This window comes from Scylla paramamosain, chromosome 40 (assembly GCF_035594125.1).
Source record: "Scylla paramamosain isolate STU-SP2022 chromosome 40, ASM3559412v1, whole genome shotgun sequence".
NCBI lineage: Eukaryota > Metazoa > Arthropoda > Malacostraca > Decapoda > Portunidae > Scylla > Scylla paramamosain.
Genome location: NC_087190.1, coordinates 4,650,501 through 4,675,500, shown reverse-complemented (window position 1 = coordinate 4,675,500; position 25,000 = coordinate 4,650,501). Strand labels below are relative to the sequence as shown.

Here is a 25,000-nt window from a genome sequence, read left to right as displayed (position 1 = left end):
TACCGACTCAGCACCAACAGCCTGATTACTGAGTTCCATTCATCCACCATTCTATCTGACGACCAATTCCTTCCAGTCTTTTTTTTTTTTTTTTTTTAAATAAATAGATTTTTTTAAGCCATTATTTCTTGTCCTATTCTGACTATTGACCCTGGGGACAGCTTATGCCACCTTTGTTATGTCCCCTACACCACTATGATAAACTGACTTGCATTACTATCTTGTTGACAGGTGTGCCCACTGATCCTGTCAACCCTTATCTACCTCTTTTTCCTCCCACTGCTTTATCACTAGTGCTGATAGAGCGGCCAGTCAGGTGTGTTGGCTAACCCTCAGAAGGCTTATGGACCTGATGGGGTCCCTCCTATTGTTCTCCGAAACTGTGCCTCCGTGCTTGCACCTTGCCTAGTCAAACTCTTTCAGCTCTGTCTGTCAACATCTATCTTTCCTTCTTGCTGGAAGTTTGCCTACATTCAACCTGTTCCTAAAAAGGGTGACCGCTCTAATCCCTCAAACTACCGTCCTATTGCTTTAATTTCCTGCTTATCTAAAGTTTTTGAATCTATCCTCAACAGGAAGATTCTTAAACATCTATCACTTCACAACCTTCTATCTGATCGCCAGTATGGGTTCCGTCAAGGCCGCTCGACTGGTGATCTTCTGGCTTTCCTTACTGAGTCTTGGTCATCCTCTTTTAGAGACTTTGGTGAAACTTTTGCTGTTGCCTTAGACATATCAAAAGCCTTTGATAGAGTCTGGCACAAAGCTTTGATTTCCAAACTACCCTCCTACGGTTTCTATCCTTCTCTCTGTAACTTCATCTCAAGTTTCCTTTCTGACCGTTCTATTGCTGCTGTGGTAGACGGTCACTGTTCTTCTCCTAAATCTATTAACAGTGGTGTTCCTCAGGGTTCTGTCCTGTCACCCACTCTCTTCTTATTATTCATTAATGATCTTCTAAAACAAACTTCTTGTCCTATCCACTCCTATGCTGATGATACCACCCTGCACTTTTCCACGTCTTTTCATAGACGTCCAACCCTTCAGGAGGTAAACATATCACGCAGGGAAGCCACAGAACGCCTGACTTCTGATCTTTCTAAAATTTCTGATTGGGGCAGAGCAAACTTGGTATTGTTCAATGCCTCAAAAACTCAATTCCTCCATCTATCAACTCGACACAATCTTCCAGACAACTATCCCCTCTTCTTCAATGACACTCAACTATCCCCCTCTTCTACACTGAACATCCTCGGTCTGTCCTTTACTTATAATCTGAACTGGAAACTTCACATCTCATCTCTAGCTAAAACAGCTTCCATGAAGTTAGGTGTTCTGAGACGTCTCCGCCAGTTTTTCTCACCCCCGCAGCTGCTAACTCTGTACAAGGGCCTTATCCGTCCATGTATGGAGTATGCTTCACATGTCTGGGGGGGTTCCACGCATACTGCTGTTCTAGACAGGGTGGAATCAAAAGCTTTTCGTCTCATCAACTCCTCTCCTCTAACTGACTGTCTTCAGCCTCTCTCTCACCGCCGCAATGTTGCATCTCTAGCTGTCTTCTACCGCTATTTTCATGCTAACTGCTCTTCTGATCTTGCTAACTGCATGCCTCCCCTCCTTCCGCGGCCTCGCTGCACAAGACTTTCTTCTTTCTCTCACTCCTATTCTGTCCACCTCTCTAACGCAAGAGTTAACCAGTATTCTCAATCATTCATCCCTTTCTCTGGTAAACTCTGGAACTCCTTGCCTGCTTCTGTATTTCCACCTTCCTATGACTTGAATTCCTTCAAGAGGGAGGTTTCAAGACACTTATCCACCAATTTTTGACCACTGCTTTGACCCTTTTAGGGACTGGCATTTCAGTGGGCATTTTTTTTATTAGATTTTTGTTGCCCTTGGCCAGTATCCTTCCTACATAAAAAAAAAAAAAAAAAAAAAAAAAAAAAAAAAAAAAAAAACGTGCGTGAGTCAGTGTGTGCAAACCCGGCAGCATAGTCACTGATCAAGTTCCTTATGCAACACAGGATGACTATTTCCTAATGTATGTGTTCCCAAGTTCACATGAGTGGTGGTTATATTAAGACCACTATCACATCACTATCACTATCACCACCACCACAGCACTGTCACGTCATGAGTCATATCATCACCACTGTCACACCACCACCAGTGTCACATCAACATCACCACCACTGTCACACCACTACAGAGATAATACTGAAATAACATTACCATTATATAATGGAGATAACCTAAACCTACTAATTTCCAGACAGTGACTGTTCGGGTCAGTAAATCTTGCTAACAGCAGCTAAATGATGCACCCCTGGTGATGAACACTCCCTGTACAACACACGTGGGAGTTTTGTGTTGGGTCACACACGGTTATGTTGCAGTAACATCATCTTGTGTCGCATCACAAATTTTAAGTCCATGCCAATGAGGATCACTTGGAGGGACACTGATGTGTGTATTAGTATGTTGGTTTTCAGTATGGAATGATACGTGCTCTCTTGTATTTCTTTCATTCAGCCAACGAGAGCTGTCCTTTTAATGACGTATTACAATGTCATTTATTTCCAGTCAATGTGTCAATTACTTTCAGCAAATCACCAGGTGTATACGTGGCAGCCACGGCAGTCAGCCAGCTACCCGTACTGGTTCTCGGTGTCACAATGGCATCCAAGGGCAGTGGATGTAAATTTAAATGCCAGGATTTTATTGTGCCGTTCCACAAGCAAGATGATTTGGGTGTGCACTTTTTAAGATGGAACAGTGTTGCTGAAATCAATGGATTGGTGAACACTGTGTGGTGCAGCAGCCTGTGAGGAGGAGGAAGAGCTCCACCACCCACACCCTAAGCCTTCCTCTTCCTATCAAGGTATATGATTAGGTTAAAGCTTTAAGGGGGGAGGGGGTTCCAGGGGGAGCAAAGCTGTCCACAGTTAGGTTAGGATAATGTCCTTAAGGGAGGTCCAGGACAAAGCCCACCCAGTCAAATTATGTTTAGTGTCCGTAAGATTATGTCCATGAGGGGTTCCAGCCCCCGGTTGGGTTAAGTTAGGTTAGTGACTTCAAAAGGTTTGGACAGCGTAGCGTGGGGTATGGGAAGGGAGGGGCGGCGGATATTCCGTTTGCTGACTATCTTTTAGGGATTTCCTAAAATATCGGTGTTTGTGTCCTTGGACTTTTGAGGTTTCCCAAATTTGGCCTTTTTTTTTTTTTTTTTGCCACCTCCCACCCTAACAGCCCGCTTTCCCACCAGGCCCCCACGTCTGCTTGTCCTGGAGAGGCGCCAATAGAATACGTAAGAAACTGCTTGAAGTAATGAACTAAATGAATCTAAACTTTACTTAATCTAACCCAAGGATGAAAACGCAAGTGTTATTTCAATATTACCCGCACTTTCCTCTGAGGTCACGGGTGTCATGGTTAGGTTACGTTTAAATTCATTCAACCCATTACCTCTACAACTGATCCTTTCATTCACCAAGCCCAGGTTTCAAAAGACGTCATATTTTGTCCAGAAATAAATAGTCAACGTCTGGAAGTTCGGATACGAAGGTTATTTCCCATCACAAATTAGAAAATAAAAAAAAATTCACGTGTCTACCTGAGTTGGAGGGGTTAATTAGGGTATACAAGTGAGTCTGGCCAACACTCACCTACCGCCTTCCTTCGTTCCTGTGTTGGTCCCGTCTTGTGTCCAATCTGAGTGAGGGACCTTGTTATCTCGATATTTTAGACTGTACTTTACACTTTCCTCAAACATAATGAATAAATTTGAAGTTTGAAAATACATTGGTTGCTGAGATTGTAATGGATTTTGTGCCTTATAGGGTGTTTTTCTAACCTAATAGAAAAATTCGAAATATTTTGTTATCTCGATATTTTGCTCTAACCTCACATTAATCCTTGAGGTGTCTTTTTTTTTTTTTTTGTAGTTCACTGGCTTTAAATATTATTTGAAAAATTAATTAATATATGTAATATATGGATGGAAAACCGATAACTAAGTGAAAATACGTAAGAATGGAAAGAAAAGGAAAACGAGCCAAATAAGCATACAAAAATAATATCACAATTCCAAAGAAAGAAAACAAAGTCAAGAAATAGCCCAACAAAAGTAACAACACAAATCCATACAATAACAATATACAAACATTATGGTAATGAAAACAAATAAAAAGTGCAAAAAGGAAAACGAGCCAGTAAAAGCGACTAACAGGACATGAAACGACCCAAAACCACAAGAGGAAGAAGAGGAAGAGTCGCAGAGGAAAACAAGATATTTTCAATACACTTCCGTAATTCCCTGACCTGTGAGTGTCCCTGTTCTGGTGTAAGCGGGGTGATGCGAGCGTAATGGTGCTCAGGGTCACGAATAAGGATGCGTGGGTGGTGTTTAGAAGGAAATAAGAAGGATTAAGGGATGTTATGCTCTGGCTTTGTTATTGTTGTTATTTGGTTGTTTGAATGTGATTGGTGGTTGGTTTGTTATTTTATTTATTTATTTATTTTCTATTGAAGTTGTGGTTATCTGAATTCCCGTTTTCTGGCGTGTGTGCGCGCGCTGTTTTATTTTTTTTTTTTTTTTTCTATTGTTTAACTTATTTTGCCCTTAAAATTTTAGTTTGCAAAGAGCTCGGTTAAATATCACTATTCGACCAGTCTCACTATTCCGGACGAAAGTTTTTTTTTTTTTCCTGTTCGGTCTGTTTTGAATTTGCTCGTTGTTCCCCACCCCTCACCTTAGAAACTAGACAGATTAATAACGAGACAGATTAACATAACATAACTGAAATCTACCAGAAAAATAGTGTGGTCCTCACAAATAAGTAACAGCAGTAACACTCACTGGCTGTCCCGCCGCTCGCCGTGGCCGCCAGCCTCTGTCACGCACCACAAACGTACTTAATATAGTGAAACTACCTTAACCAAACTAGGATCACCTGAAGATCCGCCACCCCACAGGGATCACCTGAAGATCCGCCACCCCAGATTGTCTCACCTGAAGATCCGCCACCGCAGATTGTCTCACCTGAAGATCCGCCACCCCAGACTCTCTCACTTGGTTAGGTTAGGTTAGGTTAGCCTAACCTAACCTAACCAAACCTAACAACATGAACGCATTAAAAAACTGAGTGGATATAAAAAATGCAGAAAAAAGTTTACTTCATTAAAAGTATGGGATCACCTGAAGATCCGCCACCCCAGATTGTCTCACCTGAAGATCTGCCACCCCGAGTGCGGCTGGGGTGGCGGATCTTCAGGTGATCCCCAAATTAATCCAAGCTAACCAAACATCTAATTAAACCGAATTAACCAAACAACTTGAAATCAGTTACTGCCTGCCCATCACGCGTGGGTGCCTCACTTCCCAGTGTTGTCACAGGAGCGAGCGAGCGAGCTTACCTCCCCAATAAACAGATAAATCTTTAAAAATCGCTGTCAGCATCATAAATAATTTGCAGTGAGTATATATGGGGTTCAAATTTCTGTCTGATGAGAAGGGTAGGAAAAGCTATGTTGAGGCTGGTGCAACACTGAAATAATACTGACTTGTTTGTTGTGAGTTTGTTTTGACTTGAAATCCTGCTGTGTAAATGAAAGGCATGATAAAGTGTTAGAGAGAGAGAGAGAGAGACCTTTTTACTATTTGAATTCTTATAAATTAATGATATGGGAACTTTAATTATTTGGATAACACTGAAATAACATAAGCATTTTCATGAGAGGATTAGGCTAGTTTTTTTTTATTATTATTATTTATTTATGTAAGAGGGACACTGGACAAGGGCAACAAAAATCCAATAAAAAAAATATAAAAAAACACTGAGATGCCAGTCCTAGAAAAGGGTCCAAAGTGGTAGTCAAAAACTGAAGGATAAGTAAGTGTCTTGAAACCTCCCTCTTAAAGGAATTCAAGGTGGAAATACAGAAGCAGGCAGGGATTTCCAGAGTTTACCAGAGAAAGGGATGAATGATTGAGAATACTGGTTAACTCTTGTGTTAGAGAGGTGGACAGAATAAGGGTGAGGGAAAGAAGAAAGTGTTGTGCAGCGAGGCCACGGGAGGAGGGGAGGCATGCAGTCAGCAAGATCAGAAGAGTAGTTAGCATGAAAATAGCAGTAGAAGACAGCTAGAGATGCAACATTGCAGCAATGAGAGAGTTAAATGAGTTATCTACTTTCACAGGTGATCCCTTCATTGAGAATTGTTGTATTGTAGGCAAAGGGTTGATGTGCTAATTGTGGGATTATTTCTGTGTAAAGTGCCTTTTAAAACTGATTGATACTTTTAAAAGGCATCTTGTTTTACCCTGAAATAGTCCCACAACTAGTACATCAACCCTTTCCCTGCAATACAACAATTCTCAACACTAAAAACAATATATGGGATTTTAATTAGCGTCTACAACAAAGAAAGGGAAGACAAGGGCAGGTTTTCCAATTTATAGCCAGTGTAATGTTTATAGGTGGCCACAGAACAAGAAGTGTCTCAGTGGCTGATGATTAAGGAAAGGTGTCTCAAGTAGCAGTGAAAGGATTAAGCTTATGTCCACTGAGTCATCTGCCCCACATATCACAATAAGACTAACTGGTGTAGGCCGCCTCACCTCAACACCCCAGCATCTCTTGAGGATTTTGTTTTGCCACCTGGTTGTGTGTATACCCTGTACCACTGACTCCATCACCCCAACACTACCACACTCCACACCCCAGCGCCTCAAGCCTCGCCATCACCCTGCAGAGAGATGGTGAAGTTTGCGGAGGCAGAGAAGAGAGGGCGAGGGGGCGAGGGCAGTGACCGGCGCTACACCCCTGTGGTGATGGTGGAGCGTGCCAAGATGAGCCGCGCCATGTGGGAGTCCCTCAAGGCACACATCATTCGGGACCGCAAAAGGAAGAAGGAAGGTGTGTGTGTGTGTGTGTGTGTGTGTGTGTGTGTGTGTGTGTGTGTGTGTGTGTGTGTGTGTGTGTGTGTGTGTGTGTGTGTGTGTGTGTGTGTGTGTAACTGATGGTTTTTACAATTTTAGTGTTGGAGACCTGTATTCCATTGTAAGTTGTGGTCAATCAACCTATAATATAATAATGATGTGTGTGTGTGTGTGTGTGTGTGTGTGTGTGTGTGTGTGTGTGTGTGTGTGTGTGTGTGTGTGTGTGTGTGTGTGTGTGTGTGTGTGTGAAGACCATAAAAAAAAAGTGTGTTTATATTTGATGAGACCACAAGAAAAGAAAGTGTGTGTTTGTATGTGTGTTTTCTTATATTTAATAAGAAAGAGAAAGTGTGTGTGTGTGTGTGTGTGTGTGTGTTTTATTTTCTTGTATTTGATAAGACAAGAAAAAAAAAGTATTCTATTTGACAAGGCTGCATTTCTTCACCCATTCCTACCTACCCAACATGCCTCCACTCATTCCCTCCATTCCTACAGCCCTTTACCTTACACACACACACACACACACACACACACATTCCTTCACTCTCCTCTCCATACCCTACATACCTCCCCTCATTCTCTCTATTCACTCCTTTATCCTACTCCAACACACACACACACACACACACACACACACACACACACACACACACACACACACACACACACACACACACACACACACACACACACACACACACACACACACACACACACACACACACACACATTCCTTCACCCTTCACCACAAACACACATACAAGCACCATCATTCTCTCATCCCACGTCATCCCACAGAACAAGAGGCAGATGCAGAGGAGGAGAGGCTGCGTAAGGAGCGAGAGACACGCAAGAAGCAGCAGGCGATGACACTGGAGGAGACGAGAGAGAAGATCGTGCAGATGGAGCAGGACCTTCACGATCTCAAGAAGCAGAAGCACCAGCTGTTCCAGGACCTTAAAGTGGTGCTCAATGAGGACGACACGAGGAAGCGGGCACAGCAGCAGCAGAACTACATGAAGGAGAGGTGCGGCACAGGAGGAGGAAGCAGGAGTGTGGGGAAGGAGTCTTAAGGAGAGAAGGAAGGGGATAGAAAGTGTGGAAAGGACTGTGTTGTATGATGCTAATTTTGTGAGAGAGAGAGAGAGAGAGAGAGAGAGAGAGAGAGAGAGAGAGAGAGAGAGAGAGAGAGAGAGATTAATAGTGTGTATGTGAGGAGAGAAGAGGAGAGGTGGATAAAAACATTAATTCAGAGATAGACACACAGAGAGAGAGAGAGAGAGAGAGAGAGACACACACACACACACACACACACACACACACACACACACACACACACACCTCTCCCTCTCTCCTTCCCTCCCTACACCTCTCCCTCTCTCCCTTCCCCGTACTCCTCCCCACAGCACTAACACCTCTCCCTTCCCCGCAGTGAGCTGATGACGGTGCACTCCTACCAGCACGGCACCATCCCCCTCAGTGGCCACCCCCAGATGCTGTTTCAGTCCAACCTGGTAACAGGACGTGGACCCCTGCACAGCTACAAGGTGCCCCCCGCCCAGCCCCAGCCCCTTGTGCCCCCGGTGAGTGAGTGGCGGATGGGGAGGGAAGGGGGTAGTGTATGTGTCATTCACCTACAGTCATCTGCTGGTCACCCAGCCAACCGTTACCCTACAGAAAGAGCTCAGAGCTCACAGTGACCAATCTTTGGGTAGGACTGAGACAACTGACACACCACACATCAGGACAGCGAGGCCACAACTCCTCGGGTTACATTCCGTACCTACTTGGTGCTAGGTGAACAGGGGCTACACATTAAGAGGCTTGCCTATTTGCCTCACTGCACCTGGGATACAAACCCGGGCCTTCTCGGTTGTGAGCCGACTGTGCTTATCAATACACTACGTGGTGTGTGTGTGTGTGTGTGTGTGTGTGTGTGTGTGTGTTAGGGTGTTAGAGTGTTAGGAAAGAAGGGTGTGTGTGTGGTGGTGGTGGTGGTGGTGGTGGTTTGATGTTGTGTAACGTGGTGTATTAATCTCTCTCTCTCTCTCTCTCTCTCTCTCTCTCTCTCTCTCTCTCTCTCTCTCTCTCTCTCTGTATCTTCCCTTTATCTTACTTCCTCATCTCATCTCTCTCTCTCTCTGATCAATCCCATAACCTCCCTTCCTCTCCTTACTTCACCCTCCACCTCCACCCTCTCCCCCCACCACAGGGCTCACTCAAGAGGTCCCGCACCCCCTCGCCGCCCCCCCAGCAGCCTACCTACCAGCAGATGCCATACACATCATTCAAGAACCTGTCTGGGCACCCTCCTCCTACTGTTCCTGTCACCCCACCCACGACCAGTAAGTTTGTGTGTGTGTGTGTGTGTGTGTGTGTGTGTGTGTCATCAGCCATGTGTAGGCTTGATGGCTTCCTGCAGCTTCCCTTATTCTCTTCAGATGTTTATCCAGTCAGTCACTCCTCAGTCTCCTTCCAGTCACTTTGCAAGCATTTTCTTTCTAGTCACTCCACAAAAACTTCTTCCTTCCTTCCTTCCAGCCAGTCACTCCTCAGACACTCTTCCTTCCTTCCTTCCAGCCAGTCACTCCTCAGACACTCCTTCCTTCCTTCCTTCCAACCAGCCACTCCTCAGACACTCCTTCCTTCCTTCCTTCCAGCCAGTCACTCCTCAGACACTCCTTCCTTCCTTCCTTCCAGCCAGTCACTCCTCAGACACTCCTTCCTTCCTTCCTTCTAGCCAGTCACTCCTCAGACACTCCTTCCTTCCTTCCAGCCAGTCACTCCTCAGATACTCCTTCCTTCCTTCCTTCCAGCCAGTCACTCCTCAGACACTCCTTCCTTCCTTCCTTCTAGCCAGCCACTCCTCAAACACTCCTTCCTTCCTTCCTTCCAACCAGTCACTCCTCAAACACTCCTTCCTTCCTTCCTTCCAGCCAGTCACTCCTCAGACACTCCCTCCTTCCTTCCAGCCAGTCACTCCTCAGACACTCCTTCCCTTCCCACAGAGACCACCAGCAACACCAGTGTCTACGTGACCGGTCAGAGTCCCTACTACCATGGTGCATCCCAGCCACACTCCAATGCCACCCAGTACCAGAGGACCTCCCAAGGCGTCACCTACCTGCCCCCGTCCAACGCCTCACACCCCACACCCTCAGGAGCACCCCCCTCACAGCCGCCACAGCCCCCACAGCCCCGCGAGGATAAGCATCTCCAGCCTGTGTATTTGCAGAGTAGTAGAGGTGTGTGTGTGAGTGTGTGTGAGTGTGTGTGTGTGTGTGTATGTGTGTGTGTTTAATTTATCTTTCTGTGTGTCTGTCTGTTCACGTGTTTCTCTGTTTGTCTTTGTCTCTGTGGTCTGAGGACTAGAGTAGGTGCAGGATAAGGAATGGTCTCATTATGAATGGGCAAGAGTAAACCAGAACATGAGGCCAATTGTGCTGTGCCTAAGCTCCTGGAGTGTAGTAGGATGGGCCATGAGACTGTCCCTTGCCACCAGGAACTGACAGAGATAAGAGTGTGAATGATTGTGTGTGGTGCCTTGTCTGGGCTGCCCTGTGTGTGATTACCAGCCTGGTATACAGATAGATAATCATTATCATTAGTAGTAGTAGTAGTAGTATAATCATCATCATTATCATCATCACCACCATCATTATTATTGCTAAGAGTGTGAATAATGTATTGCTGGCCTGGTGTATAGATGGATAGATCAAAATTCTCTATCTTACCTGATCTTATCTCCTGCAGGAAGCCACGTGTCGTCCCTGCACCAGCCCATGGAGCACAAGAGCAAGCCAGGAGGAGGGGGTGGGGCATTCTTGCCGGGGGGTGAAGGTGGTGCGGTGCAGGAGAAGTACTTCCAGCCCTCCGTGCGGTCCCATCTGGCGCTGCACTCGGCAGTGTTGCCAGTACAGCAGCCACACCCAGGGGTAGGTGGTGGCTGCCTCACTGTCTGTTTCTCTTTCTCTTCCTCTGCCTCTCTTCTGTCTTCTTTCCATCTCCCTTTTCTTTTCTTCCTCTCTTCTGTTCTCTTCCTTTGTCTTTATTCTTCTCTTTTTCTTCCTCTTTTGTCTTTATCCTCTTTTTCTTCCCCTTGTCTTTATCGTTCACTTTTTCTTTCTCTCTTGTCTTCTTCCTGTCTCTTTTTCTTCTCGTCTTGTCTTCTTCCAGTCTCTTTTTCTTCTTGTCTTGTCTTCTTCCAGTCTCTTTTTCTTCTTTTCTTGTCTTCCTCTCTCTTTTTCTTCTTCCTCCTTTCTTTTCTGTGGTTCTGTCTGCCTATTTTCCTCAGTGTCTTTCTTTTCTTCTTTCCTTTCTGTGGTTTTCCCTGTGTTTGTCTCTCTTTTCTTCCTACTTTCTTTTCTGTAGTTCTCTATCTCTCTTTTCTTCTTCCTTTCCTTTCTGTGATTCTCTGCCTCTTTTTTTTTGTTCCTCTCATTTTCTATGCCCCTTTTTTTTATAATTCTCTTTCATTTCCTCCACTTCTCATGTTTGTTCTTTTTGTCCTCTCCTCCTCCTCCTCCTCCTCTCTACTCTTGTTACTGTTCCTTCTGTCTCTTCCTGGTATTCTTCCTTGTCTCTCCTCTCATCTTATTCTTTGTTTCCCTCCCTCTTCCTCTTCTAAATTGTTCTGTTTCAACATGTAATATTTACCTCTTCTTCTCAGCCTTCCTTTCCTCATGCCCTGTCCTCCGCCTTCCTCCTGTCCTGTGTTGTCACCTTCTCAGTCTTCCTCCTGTCCTGTGCTGTCACCTCCTCAGCCTTCCTCCTGTCCTGTGCTGTCATCTCCTCAGCCTTCCTCCTGTCCTCCTCACACTCCAGCTCCAGTACAGTAAATCAGTGTTCACTTTGTTTACTAGTCTGCCTCAGTGAATGCTACAGTTGCTAACCCTCCCTCACCACCACCAGGGCGCCAAGAGTGGCAGCATAACATCAGGGTTCCCAGTGCGCTCTGCTCCTCCTTCGTCCCAGACCACAGTGGTCAGCTCAGCGCCACACTCTGTCAAGCCTGACAACAAGCCCAGGGTGAGTGTGTGTGTGTGTGTGTGTGTGTGTGTGTGTGTGTGTGTGTGTGTGCTAACATTGTTTACTTGGTAGCAGTCCAAAAAGATAAAAGTATACAAGCAGGGCAAGTGTGATATTACAATACTAATGTGTGCATGTGTGCTGCTACTTAAAAAACAGACACACTCAGCAATACAACACACTGCTGATCGTATAGACTGGAGCAATGAGTGGGTTGTGGTGGTGAGGAGACAGGATGAAGCAGATCACTGTTTGTCTAACATTTGGACAGTGGGAAGCTAGACAGGCAGTGGTGAGGCAGCAGTTTCAGTATCCTGCAGGCGGATCAGGGAACAGGAAGGTGAGGCAAAGTCACCTTCTGATCCACTTGGAGGAACACATAAGCAGCAGTCCCATCACTACTTGTCTGTTCCCTCTCAGGAAGACTCACTGTCTAACCATTTGAGAAATAAAGGTCTGCTGCTCCATCCTGCATCTCGTCACCACCACAACCTGTACACAACTGATTACAATATGACGATTCACTAATGCCCTCTCTCCCTCTCTCTCTCTCTTACAGTCATACAACACGGCGCCATCTAACTACTCCCGCAGCCCCTACTACTGAGCCAGCACCAGACTGCAGGGGACATGTGAGGCCGACATGCACACACACACACACACGTCCTTGTCTGTACTGAAAGAATGGCTGAACACACTCTTCATCTTGGTGTCCTTTATGTGTGTGAGAGAGAGAGAGAGAGAGAGAGAGAGAGAGAGAGGAATGTGTGTTAGTGTGTGCATTTTTTACTTGTGTTTTGAAAGGATTGAGTCACACATTTTTCCTGTTATTTTTTTTCTTTTCTTTTCTTTCTTCTAAACAGATGTGTATATATATATATATAGTGTGTGTGTGTGTGTGTGTGTGTGTGTGTGTGTGTGTGTGTGTGTGTGTGTGTGTGTGTGTGTGTGTGGTATATAAATAGATAAAATAGATACAGAATAATAAAAAAAAATGAAAAGAAGACTATGCAAGGAAAAACTTTGGAAAGCAACAATTCTCCTCATGAAATCTTTGTCACACCAAACTGCTGAGAGAGAGAGAGAGAGAGAGAGAGAGAGAGAGAGAGAGAGAGAGAGAGAGAGAGAGAGAGAGAGAGAGAGAGAGAGAGAAAATCATGAATAACCCTAATTACAAGAACTATGAACTATTGAGAAGAAAAAGGAAGAAAACATTGATGCATTCCTTAGTGTTCCCATGCACTGTGACACAATGCACTGTACATAACTGACGAGTAATGGTGGGCTAGGCTAGGTTAGGCAGTAATGGTGAGGGGCGGGGGAGGCATGTGAGGAGCTGAGGTAGTGGAGTGTAGTGTGTTAGCCATTAAAAGGAGGTGGAATGCAACAGATTAATTATTTCAGGCCTTCAGTTCTGCTATGTGTGAGAGAGAGAGAGAGAGAGAGAGAGAGAGAGAGAGAGAGAGAGAGAGAGAGAGAGAGAGAGAGAGAGAATGAGTGGATGGATGAACATAACAGATAAATGGATGAGATGGCCTGACAGACAGACAGACAGACAAATAAACAGACATACAGACACACAGACAAATAAATGAGATGGTCAGACATGAACTAATAGACACACAAACAGACATACAAACATATAAATGGATCATATAGACAGACACACAGACAGATAGACAAATCACCTAACTGCCAGACACATGAACAAAACAAATGTATAGACAGACAGACAGACAGACAGACAGACACGTTGGTCTCTCTTGGGGCTACATTAAGAAAGACTTCTGTCCCACACTACTTTCAAAAGGCTGAAGTTGAAGTCGTGCAGGCTCCGAAGGATGTTTTTATGGTTCTAGTGACAGATTAACAAAATTTCTACATTATTAACAGGACAAACACTCTTGAAAACCTGGCTAATCATCCCTGTGGCCTTGGAAAATGGTCGTAGTGAGAGAGTAGAGCGTTTCAGAACAGGCCGTTGTACAGAGCATGTGTTGTATCATAAGCAAACAGGAAGAGTACAAAATTCCACAAGGCATTGTTAGAGGCAGCAGTAATTGCCTTGTTGGGATTGCACAATGATGTAACGGGCTAACAACTCCTGACCATTCCTTTTCCGACTAACGACTGTACTAACCCATCTTGTACAACTGGTGTTTCCCTTGTCGTAAAATAAATTGTCCAGTACAGTGAAGGAGCTTTGAATGACCTGCCTTGGGTGTTTCCGGGTGTTGAGCGGATGTCAGTGTTGGGTCAGATCAAGTTTGGTTTTGGTTTGGCCTGGTTAGAAGGACTGAAGAAAGAAAATTGTTTACAGTAAGGAGGCAGGAGGAAGAGAGGCTGAAAGGGAAGGTTTATGGAGAAATGACAGAACAGAGCAGTGGTTCTCAGCCTGGGGGGACATGGCAGAAATTTATAGGGCATTATACATTTCTAAATAATGTTATAAATCTGAATAAAAAAAAAAAAAACCTTGCATCACTGTCATGGCAGAGGAAAATTTTCTTCTTTTGATTGATTACTTTGGCAATATAATTTTAAGTTGCATAATATTGTTACGAATGTGTGTGTACGTGTGTATGTATGCATGTATGATCTGGGAGAAAAATGAAGGGGAACCACACGAATGTTGAGAATTCATGAAGGGGGGGAATGGAGAGAAAAAGGTTGAGAACTACTGGAATAGAGTGAGGAGAAGGAAGAGAAGACCAGAGGCAGTTTGTGGATGTGCTGGAGGAAGAAGAAAAAGGAGACAATAAGGTGAGGAAGAAGAGAGGAAGACTAAAGAGAAGGTTTATGGATGTATGTACTGAAAGAGGAAGAAAAGGAAAACCAAAGAGAAGGCTTGTGGATGTACTGAAGGAGGAAAAGAAAACGGGAGTACGGAGAAGAGGCAGGAGGAGGAGAATAGCAGAAAAAAAAAGTTCCTAAGGACAAGACAACAGGAAAATGTGTGAAGAAAACGGAAATGACAGAGCATAGGGGAGTAAGACAGTGAAGGGCAGAGGAAGGCATAGAGGAATAAAATGGAGGAGGAAGATGAAGGCAGGAAGAGGAAAATCTGTGAACGTTTGAGGGATGCACTAAAGAGTAAGACAGAGGAGGATAGAAGATGAAGAAACGCAAAATGAAGAAGAACAAAGGCAGGGATTAAGAGGATGCAGTGAGGAAATGGCTAGCGAGGAAGACAAAGACAGGGCAGAAGACGCAGAAGTCAACTAGAAGAGGGTGAAGACAGGAAGAGAGGAAGACCAAAGTGATTTAAGGATATTAAGAAGAAAGACAGATTCCTATTTTTTAACACATGATAAAGATAACTGTAGAATTTGCTAATACTTCGAAATGAAAGTCTCCTCAGCCTCTGAAAACAGTCCCGCGAGAATGAAACGCTTCGAAACACGGGTCGGGGTTTCGGTCACTCGGTTCGTCTGGCTCCGTATTCACTTTCCTCTCCCACCAAGGCTATTATCAAAGGCCATACAGATTATAATCCGGGTTCTCAAAGGTGTTTCTACAGTTCATGATGTAGAAATTCTCTTAATCTGACACTGGAACCGTAGAAACAAAAAAAAAACGTAACTTTAAATATGCTCTCTCTCTCTCTCTCTCTCTCTCTCTCTCTCTCTCTCTCTCCTACAAATTCACATACACACACACACACACACGGCATAGTGTAGTGGTTGGCACGCTCGGCTCACAACCAAGAAGACACGGTTTCGAATCCCGGGCGCGGCGAGGCAAAATGGGCGAGCCTCTTGAGCCCCTGTTCACCTAGCACCAAGTATGTACGGGATGTAACCCGAGGGGTTGTGGCCTCGCTGTCCCGGTGTGTGGTGTGTCAGCGGTCTCAGTCCTATCTGAAGACTGGTCACTGTAAGCTCCTAGCTCTTTCCGCAGGGGAATGGCTGGCTGGGTGACCAGCAAACGACCGTAGGTGAATCTCACACACACACACACACACACACAGTCATCAGGTATACACAGGCGTCAGTGTAACTTACCTCTCACAATATACAGCAACCAAGAAATGAGAAAACAACAACCACAGCCAGATCGTATCCTCTACTCCTCCGCCATCTTGGACAATCAAATACGCATAATTTTATTAATTAAAATTTTACTTTATTTTTTTTTATCAACTTATCCTCATCCGTCTAGGTGATAAAAAAAGCAACAGAAAATACAGAATGTCTATAATTTCTTTTTACAGAGATAATAAGATAAAAATAAACAATGTGGTAATAATTGCTATACGCTCGTGGTATATTAAGTAGCACGAAATTTGTATTATTATACCTTGAAGTTAAATTAAAGAAACTGACTTAAAAATGAAAGTCTAAGATTTTTTTTTTTTTTTGTGATCAAGCATGAGAGGAAACACTGGAATATTTTCTAGGAGAAAGAATAATGATGAATAACCGATAGGTAACAATTGTCTTTCTGGTGGAAATCTTGTTTAAAATCGAAAAGAAGGAAAACATTGATAAATAAAGAAAATATACAGAGGAACTTTTGAAAATTAGAAGCCTAAAAAACAGGAACAAAAATTAAACAAAACTTAGATTGTGAACGAAAGAAATATCAAGAATTAGCCAAACCACAACGCTGAAGCAAAGACAATCCTAGGCTATTCACCAAGAATCACAGCAATATAAAGACTAAATGATGAATAAATGATAATAAATAAATAAATAAATATATATATCTGTCTATCTATCTATCTATCTATCTATCTATATCTATATCTATCTATCTATCTATCTATCTATCTATCTATATATATATATATATATATATATATATATATATATATATATATATATATATATATATATATATATATATATATATATATATATATATATATATATATATATATATATATATATATATATATATATATATATATATATATATATATATATATATCTTGGTGGTGGTGTTTATCTTTTGCCAGCCCACCTGTACCAGCCCACCTGAGATGGCTTGTGTAGCAAAAGAAGGAGCTGCCTCATAGATCGCTCCAAGCTGAACGGTAATTATCAGTGTGGACACTGGGGAATCTGACTACTGCAGGCCGCTCCGGCTGCAGCAGCAGGGTGTCCAGGTTGTGGCTGAGGTGGCAGATGTTTCCTTAGACAGGAGGCTGCTATAGGCATACAAATCCTGATGTTCCCGATCCGACTATCCAGACCAGAATGTTCAGTACGATTCGCTCTAGTCTTGCCCACACAGCTGAGTGAGTGGGAAGATTGTGTGCACAGCATCAGACCCTTTAAGCTTGGCTATTACAATGATGGTGGCTTCCTTCCATTTACTGGGCAGTCTGCCGACCTCCCAGAAGGTATTAAAAAGTGAAATTTGGGTCCTGCATCATTTATCACTGCGTGTTCCTGTCTGGCGGGGGAGGTGCCTGCACTCCCCTTGAGTACTTTGCGCATCCATGTGGTGTGAATGGGGTGTCAGACTCAGACCAATCTCCATAATACTCGAGTATTAAATGGACATTAACTCAGACTGCTCCTCACAGGCGCGTGTTGAGAGGTACGAGCACCGCCGCGTTTTGGCTGGCAGGGTGAAGGTGCGGCTCCTGGCAGCGTTCGGGCTCTTCATCGAGCGAGAGACAGGACGTGAAGTTGAGCTCTCTCTCTCTTAAAAATCGAATACACCTCTTCCCAATCCTGATTGTGCGAGAGCGATGGACGTGGTGTTCTTTTTCTCAAAACCATACTTATCTCTCTCTCTCTCTCTCTCTCAGTTCAATCACACTTCACTAAAATAACAACAAAAGCACCCAAGACACCGCGCCAACCACCAAGGAGTGAAAGAAAACGAGGCACGTGTATATTTCTTCCTTTATTCACCATTATCAGATTGCCGAGTGGTATAAAAAGTTGTCCTAGGAAATATTAACTAAGGAAATGCCGCGTATGGATAAAATTGCTTACTGTGTGTGTGTGTGTGTGTGTGTGTGTGTGTGTGTGTATGTCATATGGAAGTAAGTTAGGACGGAAGCTGCGTGACCTGACCCTGACCTGACCTGCACTATAGAGGTAACCTGACTGTCTGACCTCTTCTGAATGGTCTGGTCTATTTAAAAATGTATAATGATAGTAACAGTAATAATAATAATAATAATAATAATAATAATAATAATAATAATAATAATAATAACAATAATAATAATAATAATGTTTGAAATAATAATAATGCACTGGAACCACTACCTAAGTGTCGCTCTGCCATATGAGATCACTCAGCCAAGGTCAACCTCAAATGTGAGTCACCCTTGAACCTCTTCCTTCGACTCAAAAGTGACCAACCTCCTTCCTTTAAACCTTCAGAATTACATGGACTTGTATAACCATATATTTTTTTTCTTTTCTTGTCTAATGGGAACAATGTAATAAATTCAAAACTCTACATTTCAAAAGCGACAACGAAATATTTACTTTTTTTTTTCAGAATCTACAGTATATCTGACTACAGTCAAATAAAAACTGTATACAGTAAAAATAATAATGCTTTGAAAACATATATCCATTATTTAATTAACCAAATACAAAACGAATAAATGAGTAAACAAAATATTTAAACACTCGAATCCACCCATAAGCAAGATTCAAAGATAAAAAGATAACTAAATTATAAGCTGTAAATATACACTCGGATACTCGGCACTGATATGTTTGACTTGTGAGCAACGCGGTGTTGTACCAAACGTGTATATATGTTTTTTCCTATTGTTTACGATGGCTGACCTTTTTTTTTTTTTTTTTTTCTTTCTTGTGACTATATTTTTGTTGTAACTTTATTGGTACATTTGCTAATAATAAACACTGCGTTATGGATTGGGGAGTAAAAAAAAGTTTTCATACGTGTTCTCCTTTTTCTAGAACAGTCTTGCCATTTGATCGTTTTTTTGCTTATGACAATGACTTTGGAACGGCGTACGGTCATCAGCCAAGTGCACCAGTGTATAGTCATTAATTAATAAGTCAAAACGAAAAACAAAAAGACAAATAAACAACTCTGATGCCACCAGCCAACATTCTTCTAGCTTAAAGGAAAAAGGGCGGCCATTCCGAACACCGTACATTAGCGGACCACAGTCAGAGTGCCTCTCCCTGCCACTGTGGCCCGGAGACTAGCAAATATAACACAGGGCCAACCAACTACCATACAATAATAATAGTAATAATAATAATAATAATAATAATAATAATAATAATAATAATAATAATAATAATAATAATAATAATATCAATAACACCAACTACCCAAAAAAATAAAATAATAATAATAATAATAATTAGAAAAAAAAATAGATATGACATTTGAAGTCCTCAAATGATAATAATGATAAATAATAATAATAATAATATTTTTTTTCCTTCCTAGCAAATGCTTAATGGACTAGAAAATAATAATAGTAATGATACATAATGATACATGATAACAGTAGTAGTAATAGTAGTAGTAGTAGTAATGATAAGTGGCGTTTTTAAGTGTTAAGAATGGCTAAATGTACTGTACAATATATACAGGGATAGATTAAATATTCTATCTTCCTATCTGCCTCTTCTTCTTCCTCCTCCTTCTCCTCTTCTTAATAATTTATCATATTTCTTATTCTTCTTCCTCCTTCACCTCTTCTTCTGTTTCTCATATTTCTTATTCTTTTTTCTCCTCTTCTTCCATCTATCTCTTGCAATGGTTCTTATCACCATTCTTCTCCTCCTTTTCTTGATTCATCTACCTATTTCTTTTGTTTCTCATTATTCCTATCTTCTTTTCTTCCATTCTTACTTCTCTTTCTTCTTTGCTTACATTCTCCTTCTCTTCCTCTTTCTCTTTTTATCTTTCTTTCCCTCTTTTCTATTCCATGTTCTTATTCTACTCTTGTACTCTCCTTCTCATTCTTCTTTTCCTCCTATTCCGTTTTATTATCCCTTGTTTACTCTTCCATCTGGCACTCCTCCTCCTCCTTCTCCTCTTTTATCTATAATTACAACCTTCACACACAAACAGACACATACACTCACATACACACTAGCATGCACTGGTTTCTTTCACTTCACTCTCATCCTTTTCCCTCTACTACTAAATACAATGTACAGTGGTAGCCAGAAGTCCTGCACCTTGCCACACTTCCCTTCACTGTGTGTCTTGTGGCTTTCCTTTCATCTCTTGTCCTGTGTGGCTGGAAACTGGTCAACTGTCTGGGGTTTTCTAGTTATTGTTTGTAGGTATGTTTGGGATCTGACAGGGAGGTGGTAAGTGAAGGTGGAAGAAGTGCAGAAAACCTCCCTTTTGTTAGATTGTTGTAGGATAAGTTGAGAAATTGGAGTATAAAAAATTATTACAGATGAATGAGGTGTAGAAAATGATGCTGGAGTTAGGTTAAAATTTGAAGGAAAAATGACAAATATTGAGGAAAGAAGTGTAGAAAGTAACTTTTTGTTGTTGTTCAGCTGTCCAAGATGAGGTTGGGGATTGACGGGGAAATGGCAAATACAGGTGAAAGAAGTGGAGGTTAAAATTTATGTTAGACTGAAGGAAAAGAAATTAATACAAATGAAAGAACAGTAAAAAGTTATGTCTCTCTTTCTCTCTCTCTTTTTAAGACAGTTAGGCAATGAGGCTGAGAAACAAAGGAAAAATACAGGTTAGATTCTGGTTAGGCTGTCGGCAAGTGAGATGGATTAATTAACGGGGAATATGAGCACCAGACAGCTAAAGTAAGTGAGATGGACAATTGAAGGAAGAGTGATAAAAACACAAGCAGCAGAAAGGAGAGGTGACAACAAGACTTTTGGCCCTCACTGTACACCAGGTAGTCACCAGTACCTGACTCACAACACTGAGATTACACCTCCTCCAACAACACAAACAAAACACTTATAGTTATTCCTCGTCACCATGAAGAGTGTGTGAGATAGACAGCAGAAGATACGATAGTGTGGGGTGTTACAGATTTCTTTATCTTTCCTCCTTTTATAATGAACATTCTTTGGTTCTGAGTGGATGAGAAATGTTTTTATCTGTATCTTTCTTTATCTTCCCTCTTTTTATAGTGAACATTCTTTGGCTCTGTGTGGATGACAAATGTTTTTTATCTGTATCTTTCTTTACCTTTCCTTCTTTCTATTGAACATTCTTTGACTCTGTGCAGATGAGAAATAAAGTTTTTATCTGCATCTTTATCTTTCCTCCTTTCTATTAACATTCTTTAATGCTTAACTGTGTGGATGAGAAATTGGATTTTTATTTACATCTTTTATCTTTCCTCCTTTCTACTGACATTCTTTGGCTCCTCTGACTGAGAAATATGACCTCCATCAGATTATTTTGAGTTTATGAAACGCACAGTAGAAGATGAAGTGATGAAGGGGCTCCATCTACACCTAACCTCCTCCGTCCTTCTCATCCGCCACGTGTAGGTCTGATGGCTTCCTGCAGCTTCCCTTTTATTCTTATGTCAGTCCAATCACACCCATCCAAGCACTGACTGGACCTAACCTTACTTAACCCTTTCACTGCAATAAGCAACAAGTCACAGCACTAAGAAATACATATGAAGTCTTTTTAAAAGTACATATGAAACAGGAGATGAAAAAGAATAGATTTTGCAGATTCTATTCCCTATAAGGTTTGGAGGTAGCTGTAGAACAAGAGGAAACGCCCCATGCTGGTTAGTGATGGAGGAAAGATGAGCCAAATAGCAGGGAAAGGGTTAACTTCAATCACTCACTCCATTCTGATTTGAAGCTTAAACATGCAACTCTTCTTCCCATTTCCAAACTGTTGGATACATCAAAAAGTGACACGATTTATAAAGCTCAGGACTGTTGTTGTAAATGTATTAAGTATCTGCATTACTTTAAGTAGTGTTGTATTCAAATCAACTAAAAATGCATAGAAAATTCTAATTACCTATCCTGAAACTTCACTTGAATTTCTCAGCATCGCCAGTCTAATCACTTTCCGTAAACTCAGCCGTAAGGAAGTGTTAAGCTGACGATACCTTACAGTGTGTGGGAGGGGGACTGTACTTGTTCTTGATCTTGGGAGGAAAGGTTAGTGTGAATGATACGTAAAAAAAGAGAAAGAAAATGTATAAAAGAAAGCCAGTATTACCTAAGGGGTGACTACATTACTTGAAAACAGGAATATGTATTTTCTGACCTCACAAAGAATGGTCAAAATTTGAATAACATGTAGGAAAGAAAGGAAATGGATATAATAGAAAACCAGCTTCATTTAAGGAGTGACTGCATGTAGCCAGCACACTTCCCTAAACTCTCCAAGACTTTAAAGAGTAAATAATATAAAAAAAAAAAGTTATATAAATGTTTGTAAAAAATAATAGTACAAGAGATGGAAGAACAGAAGACCACAGCAAGACAGAGCTACACTATGTATGCTAAATCTAACTGTCCTCCATGTGTATCTATGAACGTATTTACACACACACACACACACACACACACACACACACACACACACACATATACATACACACATAAACACATAAACTTACATACAGCTGCCTCTGTCCTGCGTATGAGTGTGTGTGTGTGTGTGTGTGTATAAATGTATTCATGTGTGTGTGGGTATGACCAAACCGAACAAGTGTGTGTATGCATATGTCTATATATGTATGTGATGTTAGCTAAATGCACACTGGTGTGGGTGTGTGTGCACCTAGGTGACAGGGTCGACGGCAGCAGCCAGGCACTGCTTCGGGGGGTGCAGGCCGCTGCGGGAAGTCAACACAACACTGCGGTTCAGACTGATGGCGGGATGCAGGACGCCTGTCACTCCAGCCAAAGATATGGTGCCCTGCAGGATGGAAAGCTGATTGATGGCCTGATTGACTGAGTGACTGACTGATTGAGATTGGCTGACTGAATTGTTAACTGACTTACTGACTGACTGACAGATTGAATGACTAACTGATTAACTGACTAACTGATTGATTGACTAACTGACTAACTGACTGACAGCACAATAACAGGGTTGAGAGATAAGAACAATCATGAACAAATAAAAAATACTTATAACAGACAGTGTACACTTATTAAAGAGAAGATGGACAAATATAGATGTGGAGACAGACAGGACAAAGTGGGCCTTGCTTGAACACTGTACAGCACAATCAGGTGAACACAACCAGCCAAACACAACAAGGGCAACACACACCTGCAAGTCTCCACCAACATAGAAGTTAAGGGTGCGTTCTGTGAGGTTGAGCAGGACCCCCACCACGTCTCCCGCCCTCACACCGCCTGCTGTCCTGTTGAAGTGTTCTCCGTGGTGCATCAGCCAGGACCTCTCGCTGTCTATGTACATGCTCCAGCTGCCCCCACACTTGCCTTGAGGGATGAAGGAAGATGCAGAAAATGTTGGTGAATGCAGAAAATATGATGTTGAAGAACTTTGGATAACTAGAAGCATAATAGAATAATGAAAATATCCTTAAAAATCTCAATCAGTGTTCACATTATCAGTAAAATCATGAAAACACCCTTGAAAACCACAGTCATTCTTCAAATTATCAGTAAAATCACGAAAACACCCTTGAAAACCTCAATAAATTTCACTGCATCCTGTTGAACAATCACTGGAATCATGAAAACACCCCTGAAAACTCTAAAACATCCACTGGAGCCTAACAGCAGCTGACGTGAGGTGTTGAAAGAACTGAACAAAGCCCAACACAGAAACAAAAATACACAAAATACAGGACAACACAAGCTTGATTCAGTCCCAATACACTGCAACACAAACACACACACACACACACACACACACACACACACACACACACACACACACACACACAAACACACACACCAAAACACACAGACTCACCCAGTATGACCTCCCGACACACATCACCACGTGCGAGGCCAAAGGCGATATCAGCATTTCCATCGTATCTCTCAATCTTGAACTCCCAGTAGTGAGTGCCCCTGGAGAGCCCCACAGAACCCAGGGCCACACGGTGCTCGTAGGAGTCACATGCGATGGTGCAGCCCCCCTCCCCCAGGGTGATGTCGGGGTGGTTGCTCTCCAGGGTGAACCAGGCCACTGTTAGGGTGAGGAAGAGTGATGATGATGATGACTGACTGACTGACTGACTGACTGACTGACTGACTGACTGACTGATTGACTGACTGACTGACTGACTGACTGGCTGAATGGAAGGAGGGTGAGAGTAAAGGGTTGTGTTTTGAAATAGTTTATGTCATGAGGACTTCTCAAATGCTATAGAGATGATTAATCACAAGGAAACCCAAATAACTCCCACTAGAGCCTCTTAAAATACCAATACCATCATGAAAATACAAGGGAATCCTGACTATTTCCAACACAATCTGTTAAGAGCAGTAAGACCCAGACACACCTGAGAACAGCCTCATCTTAACTTGTACTCCTCTCACAGACTCCTGCAATCCCTCTCATCCTGTCCCAGCATGTTATAATACAGGTGACTCTCAGTTTACACAAGTTTTTTTAACATGAATGCAATTTAACACAACTTAAAATATATGAGTTTCACTGAATTTACACAATATTTTTATTTTAGTACGATCAGCCTAAGTACTGCAAGGTGGTATTGTTCTGTCACACTGCAGTACATAAGTTAAATGTTAAGTGAATTTTTTTTTTCCAGTTTCTGCATTTGTATTTTTTTTAATATTTATGGTTATGATTAACAAGCAAGGATACACTACAGGAAATAATAAGGACAAAATGGTGCAATTTAGCAGATCAAACACACTAATACCCCTTTCCAATCAGTTTTCATGTTTTTTCTACAAGATTTCTGCTTATTTGACACCTCCAAGTCCCTGTACATTGTAAAAGAAACACCATCACCTCTCTCTGTCCTCTGTGCCTCTCACCCTGCCCAGCCCCAGCCCACTCACACCTCCCCATGCCGCCCCTCACCTTGGGCAGTCTGCAGGCACAACGGCTCACAGAAGGCTGAAGTACCAGTGTTGTTGAACGCTCGGA

General features: G+C 42.3%; 3 protein-coding genes across 6 annotated transcripts in view; 1 reads left to right on the top strand and 2 right to left on the bottom strand.

Annotated features, from left to right (window-relative positions):
• The window catches only part of LOC135092555 (3'-5' RNA helicase YTHDC2-like), a 25,111-nt gene extending 21,301 nt beyond the window's left edge, over positions 1-3,810 (bottom strand). The window contains 1 exon segment of the mRNA XM_063991171.1: positions 3,669-3,810. The gene's annotated coding sequence lies outside the window, so the exon portion shown is untranslated.
• On the top strand, positions 1,960-13,126 carry LOC135092738 (basic salivary proline-rich protein 1-like). 4 transcript variants are annotated; one of them, XM_063991398.1, is made up of 10 exons: positions 1,960-2,044; positions 2,609-2,884; positions 6,757-6,920; positions 7,742-7,970; positions 8,376-8,526; positions 9,156-9,288; positions 9,952-10,188; positions 10,697-10,878; positions 11,855-11,971; positions 12,531-13,126. In XM_063991398.1, exons 3-10 carry the CDS (start codon positions 6,761-6,763, stop codon positions 12,576-12,578), a joined length of 1,257 nt encoding a protein of 418 aa, XP_063847468.1. In that variant the 5' UTR covers positions 1,960-2,044; positions 2,609-2,884; positions 6,757-6,760; the 3' UTR covers positions 12,579-13,126. The 4 variants fall into 4 exon arrangements, with proteins under 4 accessions (XP_063847468.1, XP_063847466.1, XP_063847467.1 ...); XM_063991396.1 differs by lacking the exons at positions 1,960-2,044; positions 2,609-2,884 and adding an exon at positions 4,215-4,325 and having other exon boundaries at positions 6,729-6,920; XM_063991397.1 differs by lacking the exons at positions 1,960-2,044; positions 2,609-2,884 and adding an exon at positions 4,217-4,325.
• Positions 13,127-22,445: 9,319 nt separating this feature from the next.
• The window catches only part of LOC135092736 (E3 ubiquitin-protein ligase TRIM9-like), a 28,091-nt gene continuing 25,536 nt past the window's right edge, over positions 22,446-25,000 (bottom strand). Inside the window, 4 exon segments of the mRNA XM_063991394.1 lie at positions 22,446-22,819; positions 23,180-23,352; positions 23,852-24,070; positions 24,935-25,000. The exon segment at positions 24,935-25,000 is cut by the window's right edge and continues 73 nt beyond it. Coding sequence (XP_063847464.1) covers positions 22,682-22,819; positions 23,180-23,352; positions 23,852-24,070; positions 24,935-25,000 — 596 coding nt within the window. The 3' untranslated portion in view covers positions 22,446-22,681.

Bases quoted from the DNA above. Each gene is read 5' to 3' on its own strand.
- LOC135092738 (XM_063991396.1), top strand. From the start codon at position 4,235: ATGAAACGACCCAAAACCACAAGAGGAAGAAGAGGAAGAGTCGCAGAG. The intron at 9,289-9,951 runs GTAAGTTTGTGT...CCCTTCCCACAG, and splicing joins TGTCACCCCACCCACGACCA to AGACCACCAGCAACACCAGT. The intron at 11,972-12,530 runs GTGAGTGTGTGT...TCTCTCTTACAG, and splicing joins AGCCTGACAACAAGCCCAGG to TCATACAACACGGCGCCATC.